Here is a 17,551-nt window from a genome sequence, read left to right as displayed (position 1 = left end):
ATCCGTAACCGATACGACATTTGTCTCTATTCCCACTGGCTCGATAACGTCACGTTATATTATGTCATCAATTTCAGATTTTTAAGCCGAAAAAATTGCCCCAATCCCGAAACTGACGTATTGGCGCGGGAATTTCACCCGAAGCGTGGTGCATATGAAACGCGCCTAATGTTCATTCATCTCCGTCAACGCTGCGAATATTGAGTTAATAATTACTGAACTAAAATATATTATTTAACTTATCAATCAGAGAAAGATACAATTAATAACAATTTTGGTAATATAATTTGGTAAAAGAATTACTTAATAACAAATTTGGCTATACTGCATATAATTGAAATTTACCTTATGTTTTTCGTTTTATAGTAGAGGGAAGGTAACGTATGGTGGTATTTCCTATCCTTTGTCCTCACCTTGAATCTCTAAAATTGAAAGCCTTTAGAAGGGAATCCGACCCAGGTGCATCGGAAACTTACGGGCGACGTCCGTTCACTACATTTGCATTTTGGCGATTTGTTATTTTACCTTATCGCTTGATCCTAAGTACCTATCCACTAAACACTGAATACTTAGAGCATTAAACCAACTAACTGAATACGGTGTTAAGCATAATATAATAATATTATTTTGAATAAGATTTTAATTTCTGCATCAATAATAGTTTATGTATTAGTTTCTTTCAATTAGTATCAAACAATATAAAAAGTGTAGATATTATTTTACACTAATTTATGCGATATTACAGTTATTGACGATTTAGGTGTCCACTCACCTTGTTATCTCATTTGTTTATCTTAATAGCTATATAGTTATAATGATTAATGACGATAATTCTTTTTTTACGAAAAACTAAACCTTCAATAGGCAATAAGTCGGGCACTGGACAAATTTTAAATGGGGACTAGGGGAAGGCACACTAGCTTTAAAAAAATTATCAAAATCGGTTCACCCTGTCGCAAGCTCTGAAGTAACAAGCACAAAAAAATCTCATTGAAGAGATCAAGATCCTCCTCCTTTTTTAAAGTCGGTTATACAATTAGAACTTAAAGAAAAAAAATCTTATTCATTTAATATTACATCTTGAATATTATTAACACAAAGCTCACACGAACATAATTTATCTCACGACTAACACGCACTACATCTTCATATTACGCCACAAACTAATTGGGTACATTTATGACCAGTTGCCAGTCGCCTTGCCAATATCGATAATACGTACCTACCTGCCTATTCCATTTCCTCAGAACGTCCCAGTCAAATACAATGTCCTCTCAAGCCGCATGAGCAAGTGCAATATAAACCAGCTGCTAACTACGCTTACAGTACACAAACTGCTCCAACGCTCATTTACTATGTGCGGAAGTGAGTTCATAAAAATGAATTTTAAGACGACAATATAACGCAATATCTGCAGCTGAGAGAATATAAGGATCAATATAAGCACTTGACGAAATTTTTCGCTACAAAACGTACCTACCTTTGTATCAACTTTACCAAATAAAATTCACAATTCAAGTTGGATGTTGTACTCAAGAATTTGTCATACGTATTATTTAATACAATACATACATGAACATAAATCTTAAGCTCAAATCAACAGAGCCGTTCTGTATTGCAAGACCCCTATACACAAACACCATTTGAACAATGTCCAATCTCGAGCAAATATCAATACAAAGCGAACTTAGTGTAAATTCACACTTTGTATTGCGTACGAAAGCTTTACTACGAGTTCTCGTGTTAAATAAATATAATTTTCCGTATATACGAAACAAGATAAACAAGAAGATAGAGTAAGTTACGAGTGCACGAACTAACTTCTTGGCTTCGAGTTTATTTGTTTTCGTACTGAATACGGGCGCGTTATATCTTAACGTTTGTACTTGGAGTATAACTGAGTATAACTTAAACAATTTAAATTTTAATTGCTATCGATCTTTCTAGAGAAGGACCGTACAAACGGCTATTATGGTGTAGCCAGTTCTAAGAAATGTTCTCGCTGCGAAACCTATTATGAAGACTGCTAGAGGCTCTATTTGTTGCCCGCTTTATTTCTAATAGAATTTCCATTGCTCTTTTAATCAATCAACGCATATTATTTTAGGTTAATAATAAGAGAAAATTTACGTAATTTATGCTCCGATAAGTTAAACATAATGGGTAATAATAATAATTAATTTAATTCACCGTACATATCTTGAATTCGTATTTACATATTAATTACCAAAAGAAAATAATCCCTAACAAGCGAGTTAAATTCAAACTATGTTATTTCAGGACTGGTTGTTTTTGTTAATTAGAAACATAATATGTTAAAGTAAACTTTTCATTAAACCTTATTTTAATAACGAAATCCACTGTTATCATTCGAATAGCATATAACAAAAGAAAAATAAAAGTTGAAAGTACACCTCTATAGTTAGTTGCGTCTAAATGTAAAATTTTGGCTAAAGTCACAAACCGCGAGACGAATTTTAATTTAACCGCAAGAATACTATTAAATTTGAATATAGGGGCTTGGATATATGAATACTAAGTTTTCTCAGGAGACTGGAAGTGATAACAATGGCAGGGTGTTTCAATGAAATTTGCATTAGAATGCGTAGTAGAATGGTGCAGCGCGCTTTTGTGACGGGCTTAAGCGTGGCCTCTCTGAAAAGAGCACTAAAATGTAGGTTTAAGGTATTAAACCGAGTTAGCTTTTATAAAACCTTACCGCCGTTTAAATTACAGTTAAAAATGGACCTACTTACGTGAGTGAGCTATTTTTATTTTAGTGGATTATATTGTTTCAGTTTTACCTTCGAAATTATTACTGAAAATAACTTATTTACGTTTTAAATTTAGTTACAAGAGCGGGATGAAAGTGAATTAGAGATTCAAGGAATTATAAAAAAGAACTCTCTTCTTAAGGCCGAGCTGGCTGAACTACACATGAAATACATTTATAGTGAAGACAAGTGCAAAGCCCTACAAGACGTTGTGGACAGCTTCCAGCAGTGCTCTAGTGACCATGAGAAAGCTCTTAGCCGTATCGCTGAGTTGGAATGTAGCTTAATGGAAGCGCAAGAGGACAATCCCAAGCGGCAATGCAACACACCAAGTAGTCTTCATGATGAATTAATTGAATGTGGACAGTTAAGTGGCTCTATAAACTTTAAAAAATTCAATTTCTCTTCGCATAAGAAGTTAAAAAAATATCTTAGAATAAGTAAATTCATCAAGCGTACGCAATCTATTGTTAGAAAGAGTTCTTTAAAAAAGATAGTTCAACTAAAGAAAGACAACATAAACCTTGTTCAGGAGTTAGATAAATATCATAGGGATCTAGAATACTATAAAATCTTATATGATGTAGAAACAACTGAACTTAAGGAGAAGATAGACTCCTTAAGTCAAATGTTAACTGATGTGAACCAGAAATACTCTTCTGCCCAAATGCAAATTAATGAGCATATACAAGAGGCAGATTATCTTATTAAGTTGAGCAATGAGAATATGGATCGTTTTGAGTCGCTGACCAATAAATATGTATGTCAGTGTTCAAACAATGACAATGAGCAACCGTCGCCCCATAAGCCTGACTACACAGACATACATAGTGTTAAACCCACTACCACAATTCCAACCAGTAATACTAAATACCTTTCAAAGCAGGAAATAATTGTGTTGTCAGATAATATTGGTCAGGGATTTGGCGCTATGCTCAACAACTTAGGGCTTAAAGTTACTAATGTTTGTACGCCTAACAGTTCATTTAAATATATAATCAAATCACTGGATCATTTCAGCTTTAATAAGAATAATATTGTAATTATATTATATGGGGACAGTTTAAATATAAATAATAAGGATATTGATGTAGGATTAAAAAAAATGTTAGATATTAGTAGTAAGACTAAATGTAAATTTATGTTGTGTACCTTGCCATACCTACCTGGTTTGACACAAGAACAAAATAGATTAATTTATAATATGAATTTAAAATTGTATAACCTAACAAATCATCATCGTGATGCATTTATTTACTTTGACATTAACTCATGTATTAAATCTTTTACTTTGACAAAGAATACAGTGTATCTGCCATATAGATATAAGCGTGAACTTGCTATGTTAATAGCATATAATATTAACCAGTCTGGTACATGTTCGGTATCAGACCATCGATCTACTATAATTTTATGTAGTAGTAATTTTATACATCAACCTAGATTAAGTGTAGACAGACAATCTAGCCCTAAGCTAGATTTAAACTAGTATATAAGACAACAGCTAAGCAGTGTTTTTCCATTGTGCATCAAAATATTCAAGGCTTGGCTAGCAAATTGTTAGAAATAGAATTGTTTCTGAATGATAACAATATTAAAATATTTTGTGTAACAGAACATTGGCTTAAACAATGTCAGTCGTTAGTAAATATTGAAAATTACAAATTAAAAAGTATATACTTTAGGACACAGGCTATTCACGGAGGTTCAGTTATTTTTGTACATGATAGTGTAAAATGTAAAGAACGAACTGACATTGTTAGTCTTTCTGTAGAACGGACCATTGAACTGTCCTGTGTGGAGCTGGAGCGTTATATTATTGTTTGCGTTTATAGACCCCCTTCCAGTGACTATAATATGTTTGAGACAGTCATGGAAGAAATATTAAAGCGTCTAAGCAGGAGTAAAAAAAAAGTTATAGTATGTGGTGATTTTAATATTGATTTACTTTTACAAACACAAACGGCTACACGAATTGTTAATTTGTTTCAGTCATTTAATCTATATAAACTTTTTAACGAACCCACACGAATTACACCTACTTCTGCAACTTGTATTGATAATATATACTGTGACTGCATCTGTTTAGAGAAAAATATTCTCAATACATTGACTTCGGATCACTGTGGCCAGAAAGTAGTTTTTGAATGGGATTGCATACCTACATTTAAAAGGATTAATGTTAGGCCTATAACTAAAAAAGGCATTAATAAATTTAGGAATAATATTAATAAAAACCTGCCCGTACTAAATGATCAATCCTATCCTAATAGTCCTTGTGAAATGTTTAAAAATCTTTTTAATTTAGTACATAAAGAATTTGAAAAAATATTTAAAGTTAAATCTTTAAATATTACCAAGGATTTACCATTTAGTAAATGGGCGACAGCTAGTATACATAGGTGCAGGAACATTCTTTATGAATTATATGGTATGAAGCAATATAATAAAGACCCATCTTTTCTTAGTTATGTTAGAAATTACTCAAAAATTTTTAAAAAAGTTTGTTTCACTGCAAAGCGTTTGTATATCAAAGAAAAAATACGCGACTCTGATAATAAAGTTAAAACAGTTTGGTCAATTATTAATGGTGAAATGGGTAAAAGCAAATCAAGTAATACCATAAAACTTGTAAATAATGACAGGGTTATTGACAAAAGTGCTGATGTTGCGCTTGCTTTTGAAGAATTCTTCAGTAGTGTCCCTGCTACTATTACTAATAGTTTAAATTCGTCTTCAGCACTTGCAGAGACCTTTTTGAGGGACCATGTTGCGGAGTGCAGTACATTATTTGAATTACGACACGTAACTGCTAATGATATTGTTACTGCCTTTAAGACGCTTAATCTTAAAAATACTTGTGATCTTTGGGGAATGTCCGTAAATTTAGTTAATAATATAATAGAAAATATTGCGAAAAATTTAGCTTCCATATTTAATAAGTGTTGTGACTATGGTACATTTCCTAATTTACTAAAGCTTAGTAAAGTTATACCTTTATTTAAAAAGGGCGATCAAGAAGACTGTAACAATTATAGACCTATCTCTATTTTACCAACATTAAGTAAGGTATTCGAGAAGTTAATATTAAACCAATTGAGTAGTCATTTTGCAAATAATAATTTACTGCACACCAAACAGTTTGGTTTCACAAAGGGGCGCTCAACCACAGATGCTGGAGTTGCACTTCTAACACATATATATAAGGCATGGGAAAACTCAAAAAATGCTCTAGGGATATTTTGTGACCTCTCCAAGGCATTTGACTGCGTTGAACATTGTACTTTGTTACGTAAACTTAATCACTATGGAATTAAAGGAAAAGCCCAGAACCTCATAGCGTCATACCTGCATGATAGGATACAGACTGTAGTTGTTAATGGAGAACGTTCTAGCGGTGCGTCAATTAACATTGGTGTTCCACAGGGGTCAATTTTAGGTCCCTTCTTGTTCTTGGTATATATCAATGATCTTCCCTATTATTTGCAGGATAGGTGTGAAATAGTTCTGTTTGCAGATGATACCTCATTAATTTTTAATGTGGATAGGCATGACCCAAATGTTGACGAAGTGAACAGTGCTCTTTTACACATATCTGAATGGTTTACTGCCAATAATTTATTATTAAATGCCAAAAAAACCACTTGTGTTGAATTTTTACTTCCTAATGTAAAAAAGTTGAACAGAGATATTACCTTGAACGGGGAGGTATTGCATCCTACTGAGTCTACTGTATTTCTAGGGTTAACATTGGACGAGAAACTACAGTGGGGAGCCCATGTCAACACCGCTGCAGGTAAGCTCAGTTCTGCTGCATATGCAGTCCGAAAAATAAGGCATCTCACCGATGAAGATACGGCCAGATTGGTTTATTTCAGCTACTTTCATAGCATTATGTCCTATGGAATTCTACTGTGGGGCAGGGCTGCAGATATAGAAACTATATTTATCTTACAGAAAAGAGCCATTCGCTCTATATATAATTTACGTGCTCGGGACTCACTAAGAGATCATTTTAAGAATACTGGTATCCTTACTGTACCATCACAGTATATATTTAATAATATTTTGCATGTACACAAAAGCTCTGACTTACACACAAGAGTAGGAGATAGACACGATTATGGCACAAGGAACAAGAATAGAATTGAAATGCCATTTTTCCGATTAGCTAAAGTTAAAAATTCATTTATGGGTCAAGGTATACGCTTATACAATAGAATTCCTCATAATATTAAAGAGTTTAGTAGTACTAAATTTAAAACTTACATAAAAAATGTACTAGTTCAGAGAGCGTACTACAGTATTCAGGAATATATGGACGATAAAGACCCATGGAGGGTTGTCGCGTAAAAACCACAGGACAGTTCTTTGGCATATTATGTAGTTAGGTAGATATAAGTTACATATTATGTAAATTTATTGACATTATTTAAAAGAGCAACTATGGAGTTTCTTGCCGATTCTTCTCCATAGATACTGCTTTCCGAATCGGTGGTAAATGTTAAAATACTATGTAATGACGATTCGAAAGTGCTACTAAATAGTAGTCTAATTGAATAAATGAATGTTTGAGTTTGAGTTTGAGTTTGAAATGTGTGTGTATTTGCAAATATGTAAAACTAAGAGCTAAAAAATCATGGAATACATACATATTCAAAATTAAATCCTGTTATGAAGTTTAATATCTTTAATTGTGGATTACTAAATGAATACTATAATACCTATAAATATTATAACATTGTAAAAGAAAAATTGTCTAACTGCACATCGCACTTGCGCATATGAAAATTTAATAAAACGCAAACACAGGGTAGCACAAAGTTAATAAAAAGAGACCTGAATTTTCAGTAAACATGCTCATTTTAAAATTGTCCATAATCCGGGCTCTGCAGGTAAAAGAGACAAATGCAGGCTCATCATGCGGGACGACAAACAGTTAAATATTTACAGCATTGCATTGTGAATGTGCCAATCGTTTGCTATTTATCTTTCTTGGTATTGTGGGTAAATAATATGGGAATGATTACTCTCCTTGATTTGCTATGTAGAGGTAATGAGAGGCTAGATTGCTGGTTGAAGAAAAATAATCGTACGTAGATAAGTAAAAAGGTATAGTTGATTAAGAATCATTTATTGAAAATATAGGTTGCCTGTATCGGTATGAGGTCTGATTGCATAATTTTTGCAAAACATAAGAAAAACTTTTCAATTATTATATTACTGATTGACCCAGAAATTATTTATTACTAATAATACACAATAAAGAATAAGTTAAAATTTTAAAGAATATAATAACCAAGTCTACAAAAAACAACCGACCCCGTCAAGTCAACTGTTACACTTCATGCCCAACAACAGGATTAACTGCATATCAAACACAGCTGTCAGGGAAATAATATACATAAATCTTTTCATTCATATACCATTTCCATTCCGTTGCAGGGCCGCTGCTTCTGTAAAACATTCAATTTTATTCGCAGCAGACAGTGGAAAATTTTGAAGCTACATGGAAATTTTCATCCCTTACAAAAACTCAAGTGCTGCACTCAACTGTATCCACTACGGTGTAGTGGTCGAAATGCTGCATCTGCGGACGACATCTGTGCGTGAAAGACACCTTTACTAAGTCTGCGCTCATTTTTTACTTGCGACCTTATTTCAAATGGAGAAGATTCATTTCGCCGTACATCATGTGAGAGTGCAAAGCCTAGTTTCAATTGTCATAATCCATATCCATGCTGCATACGAGTGGAGTCGCTTCGTTATCTGGCTGCCGCAGGACGACGCTAATTGTATACTTATGATGTAAAGGCTTACTAATGATATACTTATAGAAACTATTTTTATAGAAAACTATCTAATCTAAGTTAGTGTTATTTTGATTTACAATTTATCTTAGAAACATTCTATATATTTTGTATCATATGATATTGTATTTTTAATTATGCTTGGTAATTTCATATAAAATTTTATGTAATATTTGATCTTAATAAACAATTTTGTACAAACACTTATGTACTGTACCAGATATTTGCTAGGTTAAATAAACTGACCTGACCACAATAACATTTTCAACTATATTTTAGGCAGTAAATATTGGTCAGTGTGCTGGGAAAATAATGGCTAATGAGGTCAAATTTTGCCTCTTCTCTATTTCATATTCATTTAGTATATCATTGTTTTAAGTATACAAAACAACACACGCTATATCTATATTAAATCAATACGTTCTCTTTAGAAATGAACGTGAGTCTGAAACAACAAGACTTGACATCGTCCCTACAGTTAAAAAACACTATTTGTTCTAACTCAAGTTATTTGAAGAGCAATCGGCTAACAAAGGTGCATTAGTCTGTTCTTTAATAAGTCCACGTCGTTGGGAAATGGCGGCGAAAAGTTTCCAGATTGTGAAGTTAAACGTTACAGAAGCAATATCCCCTGTGCAAATACTTTATCGTCCACTTGACAATAAGTTGGAGAACAAAATGCACAGAGAAAGTCTGGCATCGTTAAGACGACCGTCTGCGCTGGGCGGCGGCAGCGACTGAGTCAATATTGATGGTCGAAGCATCCCACGACTAATCTTATAGAAACTGTTTGCTTTTACGATTGAATGTTCGACGCTCTTGAAAGTTTCCGCAATTCAAATAGTATTTGCATTTGGCCACGAAGCAATATTTCCGACCCCATTTGAATAACGCTGATGGACAAAAACTTATATCAAAATTGTTATTTGATGCGGTTTCGAATCTCACTTCTTGCTTGCTTCTATCTTGATTTGATATTCTTCGTGTAATTTTAGAGTTCCATTACAATCAGAATATTCATCGCTACATCTTCATCGAATGTATTTATGTTTCGTAAGTATTAAATACCTAAGTTTTTATTATTATTATACATAATTAGTACCTTTTGATTTCTACATCTTTATCTTCTGTTCAGAAAAAAATATTTACTAACTGATAACAATGATCATTTTCAATACACTTCCACGACATTCACTCACATAATATTAATTATAGCCTTTTTACATCAAAAATTCTAATTTAGGTATCTGAATGTTCTTGTATTCCCTTAATTTATACGCCTATTTTCATATAATTGAAGAACGGTTAGCGTTAATGAATTTCTGGAACCTCAAGCAAACAGAGTAAAAGATATTATTCCACAAAGGGACGTGCTTAAGTGTTTATTAACGTGTATAATGGAACCTAAATTACGACGTAATAATATTTACTTAATCCACACAAAAGTAGGCTGACATGTGTTTATATTACGAAATTAATTAAAAAGCGTTCTAATATTGTTCAAAAGGACACTAGAGGTCCAACGTCCAAATATACACTTTGACTTCTTAATAATTTCGCTCTCATAAATCCGAAATCCGCTTGGATATCATATTAAACTTTTAAATAAAGAAGATACAATTCTAAATACAAAACAGTTCCTACAGCTAAAGTCTAATCATGGAAATAAGAAACGATTTCCGATTCTAATTTCCCATATCTGTTTAAATGTCCATTAGATCGTACCTTTGAATTCGATATCAATTTATCAAGAGCAAAGTGATTGAAATGCGAAGTGATTCAAGGACTCAGGCACGTCTAATTTCTAGACGTTACTTACATTCTCAGAGACGGACGGTTTTACGTGATGCGACCTCAGCTTCGAGACAATTAATCACTGGCCTGTCGGCTGTTAATAGAATGGGATTTTCAACGTATTCAATGGACGGTATATGAATGTGAAGTTTGCCTAGGAGTTATATTAACGTAACGGGTTAAATTTGATAAAAAATAGAGATTCTACATTAAATTGTGAATAAAGGTACAGGGAATGCCAAATATGCCGCAAAATTGCCTAAATTAACTTACCTATAGGTAATACAAAACCTTGCAATTACCGCAAATTCTCACCATACATAATTGATATTATTACGTTAATTACGCAAACTGAATGGACAAGTTCTGAACGCTTATTATATGATGACAATGCCCGACCATTAGGACTATAATTCAGTTTTACTAAACTTCCCGCGTAACCTACTCATTAGCGTGGCTTATTAATATAAAATACTGGATTTTGCCCACATTACTTTTTTAACTATGATTGGGCATAATTCAAATTTGATCTTCCTCGAAGGACTCTTATCTGTATATCATATATATGGCATCGTAATGAAATCTACGTTCGAAAAATCTGCATTAACAAAATTATTAGTAAATGAATATAAGCTTATGCGATACAAAATTTCGAGAAAACAAACCCTTGAAAATGTACAAAAAGTGGTAATGTCAAAGATCAAACTGTGGCTGCCTTTATTATCCTATGTGTACAATAGTAGATAGTAATCTTCAAATCATTAGCATGCGGTAATTCAAGCTACAACTTGAATGTGCTTTGTACATCTTGTATATAGTTATGTCAAACTTTGTTATTGAAATTGTCAGCAGGTATCACGCCTAAGTTGGAGTTGCTTTGATGTTGTCGCGGGATTAATTTCAAACTTGCGACATCCATCTGATTTGCTCGTTAGTTTATTGTTATACAGTGACACTGATTTATATTATACTAGCTTTCCGCCCGCGGCTTCGCCCGCGTTTTCAGAGAAAAACCCGTTCCCGTAGGATTTCCGGGATAAAACCTATCCTATGTCCTTTCTCGGGTATCAAAATATATCTACATACTCTGTATACCAAATTTCATGCAAATTGGTTCAGTAGTTCAGGCGTGATTGAGTAACAGACAGACAGACAGAGTTACTTTCGCATTTATAATATTAAGTATGGATTATGTGAAATTATGTTTTGGAAAGGTATATTTTTGTGAATGTATTTTATGCAATCGTATTTAGATATTGTGGGGTGGAGATGGCTATAATCGTCTTTTTTATGAGTTTTTCGCCAGTAAAACTAAAGAAAAAGGATATTTGGAAAGAAAGGTGGGTAACAAAGAAGTTTCACGAAACCCTGCATGCATAATATGCATAATTAATTCAATAGCACCACAAAGGACTGAACTCAGAATACCTACCCTCATGCTGCCAGTTGCCACAAACTATTAAAGGAGACGCTTAACTAAAGTAAATATTAAAATTTAATGCACCCGTATAAACTCATAAAGCACGTATATGTGCTTGAACTTAGAGCTTTGATTGTGAAGCGCCTCTGGACGTGACCCAGCATTTAATTTAGCAAACCAGCGCGTTTGGCAGCCGCTTCCACATTTTGTTTGACTAGTTTCTTCACTGTCCAACTTGTCTTAGACCAACAGTGAACAGTGGAAACTTGGGCCCCTCCCCGTTTCAAGGCCGTTATCTTAATTAACGCGTTTGATGCGAAAGTTTTAGGAGAAATTTATTAAAACTTGATGTTTGTTTGGCCCGGCTTGATCTCTGTAAATTAGAGATAGCACAGTCTGTTGATACTGAATTTGATAGCTCAAGTTCCGTTTGTTAAGACAGCTCGAATTTTGAAAGAGGAAATTAACTTCGTGGCATAAGTTCGGCGGTATATAATTATATCTTACTATATAAAAACGTATTTATTAGGTACATTTATAGAAATATGATAAATGTCGCTTATTTTCAATTTTACACGATTATTTTTGTTATTTAAAATTAATTGTTATTTTAATATTGTAAGCACATCATATTAAAAAATTATAGATTTTTATCAAATTATGTCATCTAATTCATTCATGACAAATATGTTACAAATACTTTGCCTGCGTACTTTTGGTACTAAAGATTAAAATACGATAAGCATAATAAACGAAATAACACCTCAATTAGAATTGAATATTTCGATAACATAATATCTGACAACAGAGAAATAAACATATTATTAAAAATATAAAAAAAGAACAAACATATTTTACACATAAATAGATAATATTATTCATTTTAAGTATTATATGGTTATCAGAAAATCGATTACCAAAGATAAAATATCCATATCACATCTATTAGGTATTTTCCCAGAATGATTGTGTAATAAGAAATCGTTTTGTTACGATAATGCGTAATCAATGTGTATTTTTAGATAATAGTGTTTAGATATGTAGATAAAACTTAGTACGTTTATAAATGGTGTACTTTAAAAAAATGTAAATAAGTGTTATAGAATATAGTATACGTGTCGTATTTAAATATATTATTATTATTCACTATTCATAGCTTTGTATATTTTTTCTTAACAATCAATAGAATTTAATAAATAGAGCAATATCCAATATTTTAATGTAAACTCCTAATACGTACATATCATATATATATAAAGCTACACTACCACTCACTGACTGACTGACATCGGTTTTCTCGGAAACTACGTGGAAAGTGGGGGGGATAACGACGTGATCGTGTAGAGGTGCGCCGAGTGACCAGAGGAAAAATATAGCGATCTCGATCCTCTTTGAATACCGAGTGGACCCCTGGTGGTGCGCAGAAACGGTGCCACCTGGAGGGGTGGTGTCTGAAGGAAAAAGGCTCGGAACTGGTGGCGATTACCAGGGGTGGTGGAAAAATGGGGATTTTCGCGAAAACAAGATGGCCGCCGTACTTTGCCAAAATCGCCGTTTATGAATCCTTACGTCTCAAATTTGGCACACGTGCTCTGTTCGAGCCGGCGAATCGATCGGTGCCCCGTTCGAGTGGCTCCGGGCCCCAGTTTCCAACTTCCATACAACGTAAAATCCAACGGCCCGCGGAAACGGTGCGAGTTGGGTGGGGGGTCCCGGAACTAAAAATGATCACCACCCTGGGACGCTACCAGGGAGCCATAGTGGGTCGCTCGATTTTGGAATTTTTCCATTTTTGGCGCAAACATAAAAACGTAAATTTAGACGAGGTGGCGCAACGGAGAAATACACCAATGATGCATTCGTACTCGCCCAGCTCCCAGGATATCCAGAAAAATACGAAATCTTAAACTTTCCCTCATCTCTCGAAGACGGTCAACGGCCCGCGCAAACGGTAGCAGCTACATCTGGGGTGCTCAAACTAAAGTTGGAGTAGACCTCGAGCAATTACCACAGATAGTGAAAAAAATTCAAAATGGCGGAAAAAATGGCCGCCGCCATACAAATGCTAAAACGGCCATCGCTGGTCCGATCGCGCTGAAACTTGGCACAGGGGCTTTAATCGAGCCTCACATTACGTTGGCATACTCATCATCGAGTTTCCATAGCTGGTTTCCGAGTTTCATACAACGCGAAATTCGACGGCTCTCCGAAACGGCGCCAGATAGGTGGGGGGTGTAGAACTAAAAAATGATCAGGAAAATGGGGCGCTACCAGGGCAATGGAGAAATTTCAAATTGGACGCAATTTTTTTTTCAAAAATGGCCAATTTTTCAAAGCAAGATGGTGGCGCCGATTACTTTACGATCGGTCTGAAAATTGACTTTTGTGCTCTAATCGGTCAGATTTACAATACTGCATTCTCAGAATTTCTTTCCGACCCCCGGTTTCCATTTTCCATACATCACGAAATTCAACGGCTCTCTGAACCGGTGGCAGGTAAGTCGGGGTCGCCGAAGTAAAAAATGCTTCAAAACCTGGTCCGCTTCCAGGCATATAAAAATTTTTGGTAAAAAGCGAAATTTTTTTTTTTCGAAAATTTTGTATGGAAATTTCCATAGTAGGAAGGGTAATTGAATAGCAACGGCAAAAGACGGCGCCGCGGGCTGCTTGCTGCCCGCGCACCGCGCAACCTCGAAGGTCGACAGCCTCCCGGAGTAGAAAATATTTATTAACTTTTGAACTACCGCACGAGCCAAGCGAGCGAAGCGAGCGAATCACGGCAGCGGCTGGCGTAAATATTCAAATAGGTAGCGAGGAGCGAAGCGACGAGCGAGTTAGGTTAACTTTTGAACTACCGCACTAGCCAAGCGAGCGAAGCGAGCAAGTCACGTCAGCGGCCGGCGTAAATATTCAAAGAAGTAGCGAGGAGCGAAGCGACGAGCGAGTTAGGTTAACTTTTGAACTACTGCACTAGCCAAGCGAGCGAAGCGAGCAAGTCACGTCAGCGGCCGGCGTAAATATTCAAAGAAGTAGCGAGGAGCGAAGCGACGAGCGAGTAAGGTTACTTTTGAACTACCGCACTAGCCAAGCGAGCGAAGCGAGCAAGTCACGTCAGCGGCCGGCTTAAATATTCAAATAGGTAGCGAGGAGCGAAGCGACGAGCGTGTTAAGTAAACTCTTTAACAGTTTATTATGAAAAGTCACTGCCCGCTATCGATTAGACACCTCAAAATGATTAAATTCGGGGATCACGTTTCAAGAATTTAACCAATATTTGAATAAGTAATTTATAAACAGTTTCGACTGACTGTAGAATCGCTGTTAGCAGGTGTAACAAATGGACAGGAAATTCAAATGCATTTTCAAATGACTGAAGATTTCTGCCCTGGGATGAGCCGCGAGCTGCTTGCAGCTCGCGCACCACGCACCCTCGTAGGTATACAGCCCCCCGGAATAGAAAATATTTGAATGGGAAATTTATAAGCACTTCCGATTGACTGTGGAATCGCTGTTAGCAGATATTAACAAATTGACGGGGAATTTTTATGCATTTTCAACTGACTGAAGATTTCTGCCCTGGGATGCTTCGCGGGCTGCTTGCAGCCCGCGCACCACGCACCCTCGAAGGTATACAGCCCCCCGGAATAGAAAATATTTGAATGGGAAATTTATAAGCACTTCCGATTGACTGTGGAATCGCTGTTAGCAGATATTAACAAATTGACGGGGAATTTTTATGCATTTTCAACTGACTGAAGATTTCTGCCCTGGGATGTTTTGCGGGCTGCTTGCAGCCCGCGCACAACGCACCCTCGAAGGTGGGCAGCCTCCCGAAGTGGAAAATACTTGAATGGGGAAATTATAAGCATTACCGACTGACTGTAGATTCGCTGTTAGCAGATGTAGCAAATGGACAGAAAATTCAAATGCATTTCCAAATGACTGCCCTATTGCTTCAACCCAGGGGCAAAAGGGGCTCGCGGGCTGCTTGCAGCCCGCGCACAACGCACCAGCTAGTCTTATATATAAAAATGAATCGCAAAATGTGTTGGTAAGCGCATAACTCGAGAACGGCTGAACCGATTTCGATCATTCTTTTTTTATTATATTCCTTGAAGTACGAGGATGGTTTTTATGTAGAGAAAACGTAAATATTATGTACCACGGGCGAAGCCGGGGCGGACCGCTAGTCTTATATATAAAAATGAATCGCAAAATGTGTTGGTAAGCGCATAACTCGAGAACGGCTGAACCGATTTCGATAATTCTTTTTTTATTATATTCCTTGAAGTACGAGGATGGTTCTTATGTAGAGAAAACGTAAACATGTACCACGGGCGAAGCCGGGGCGGACCGCTAGTCTTATATATAAAAATGAATCGCAAAATGTGTTGGTAAGCGCATAACTCGAGAACGGCTGAACCGATTTCGATAATTCTTTTTTTATTATATCCCTTGAAGTACGAGGATGGTTCTTATAGCTAGAGAGCTAGTTAGTTTAGTTTTAGTGCAGTGGCAGTGTAAATGTTGTTGTTGAGGTTATGTAAATTTAACACTTTAGTTAACTACCAAGATATAAAGAAATGAGGATAGGACACAATAACTATTGGTTGAGGTATTTATAAACTCATAATATACTTTTAAAAAAATCACGTTTTAATAAATTTCTAGAATTAAATTAGAACAGCTGATTCAAAATAGCCTAAAAAATCTTAATAATAATAATTAAGCTTCACAGCAAGAAGAAATGTACCATATGTACCCGCACAAAGTCGATATTGTGTTGCCTACCGTTCGACTCAATGGCTAGGGTTGTAAATACCTTTAATAATTATTACCAAACTAATAAACCCAGTGATGCGAAATAACCATAATTCTTTTAGAGTTTGATAAAATGATCAGGCAGGTATTTTCTTTAATCCTCTGAATTCTCGGTTACTAAATTGTATCGTTGAAATTATTCTTAATCGCGTAAATTTAATAAATAATCATATGGAAAACACTTTTCATTTGTTTTTTTACTTTCACGCCCAACTACTATACAATAATTACGTTGTTTCGGTATTTTGACGAGAAAACGCAGGAAACATCCGTTGTATCATTTTAGATAGATTGTATATTTTGTATCTGTAGAATTGAAATCAAAGCTATGTATATGTTGTCTCCATTCTTTTCTTATCGGATTGTTGATCCCAATGCGAATGCGTCACTTAAATTTTATAAAAGACAATTAAGAACATCAAAAATAAAGTGATACGTAAATATTTCACAGTGCAATATATTATGTAATTAATAATAATTATATATTTATGAAAAAATAATTACATCAGATTTAATAATAGCAATTGTTTTGAATGTACATAATATGAATAAATGATTACATCATAATAGTAATAATCACAATTGTTTTATTTCCCATTTGTTGCAACCCTAGCATATTTTCATGTAGCAGCAGAAGTACCTACACTGGCGGCGCGGCGGCATCGTGCGACATCAAAGGCATTGCATTACTAGGTAAGTTTATAATGACTCATTTCTTTTATTATATAATTTACGTTTTACTTTTACAGAATCCGATTCAATGGATTATGAAGACGAGTCACACAACGCCATACGATAGTGATGATGAATGAACATTTCAATAAATGCATGCGTGTTTTTTTATGTTGTTTTGTAATTGTTAATTGTTTCTTAAATAAAGAAATAAACTAAATATTTAAATGATGATTTGTTATTTGCAACACAACTTTATA

The 17,551-nt window shown here is 35.0% G+C and overlaps 2 protein-coding genes across 2 annotated transcripts in view; both read left to right on the top strand.

Annotated features, from left to right (window-relative positions):
* Vps4 (vacuolar protein sorting 4) overlaps positions 1 to 17,551 on the top strand; it is a 326,101-nt gene that overhangs the window by 288,106 nt on the left and 20,444 nt on the right. The window lies entirely within an intron of this gene.
* On the top strand, positions 2,614 to 7,355 carry LOC149488520 (uncharacterized). Its single transcript, XM_089695296.1, has 2 exons — positions 2,614 to 2,685; positions 2,851 to 7,355. Exons 1-2 carry the CDS (start codon positions 2,614 to 2,616, stop codon positions 4,261 to 4,263), a joined length of 1,485 nt encoding a protein of 494 aa, XP_089551422.1. The 3' UTR covers positions 4,264 to 7,355.

Source organism: Colias philodice, chromosome 5, assembly GCF_061535455.1.
Source record: "Colias philodice isolate Cphi_HAF_F1 chromosome 5, ilColPhil1 Martin Lab GWU primary, whole genome shotgun sequence".
In the NCBI taxonomy this organism is placed as follows: domain Eukaryota; kingdom Metazoa; phylum Arthropoda; class Insecta; order Lepidoptera; family Pieridae; genus Colias; species Colias philodice.
Note: the sequence above shows the minus strand (reverse complement) of the source record. Positions and strands in the feature narration are given on the sequence as shown.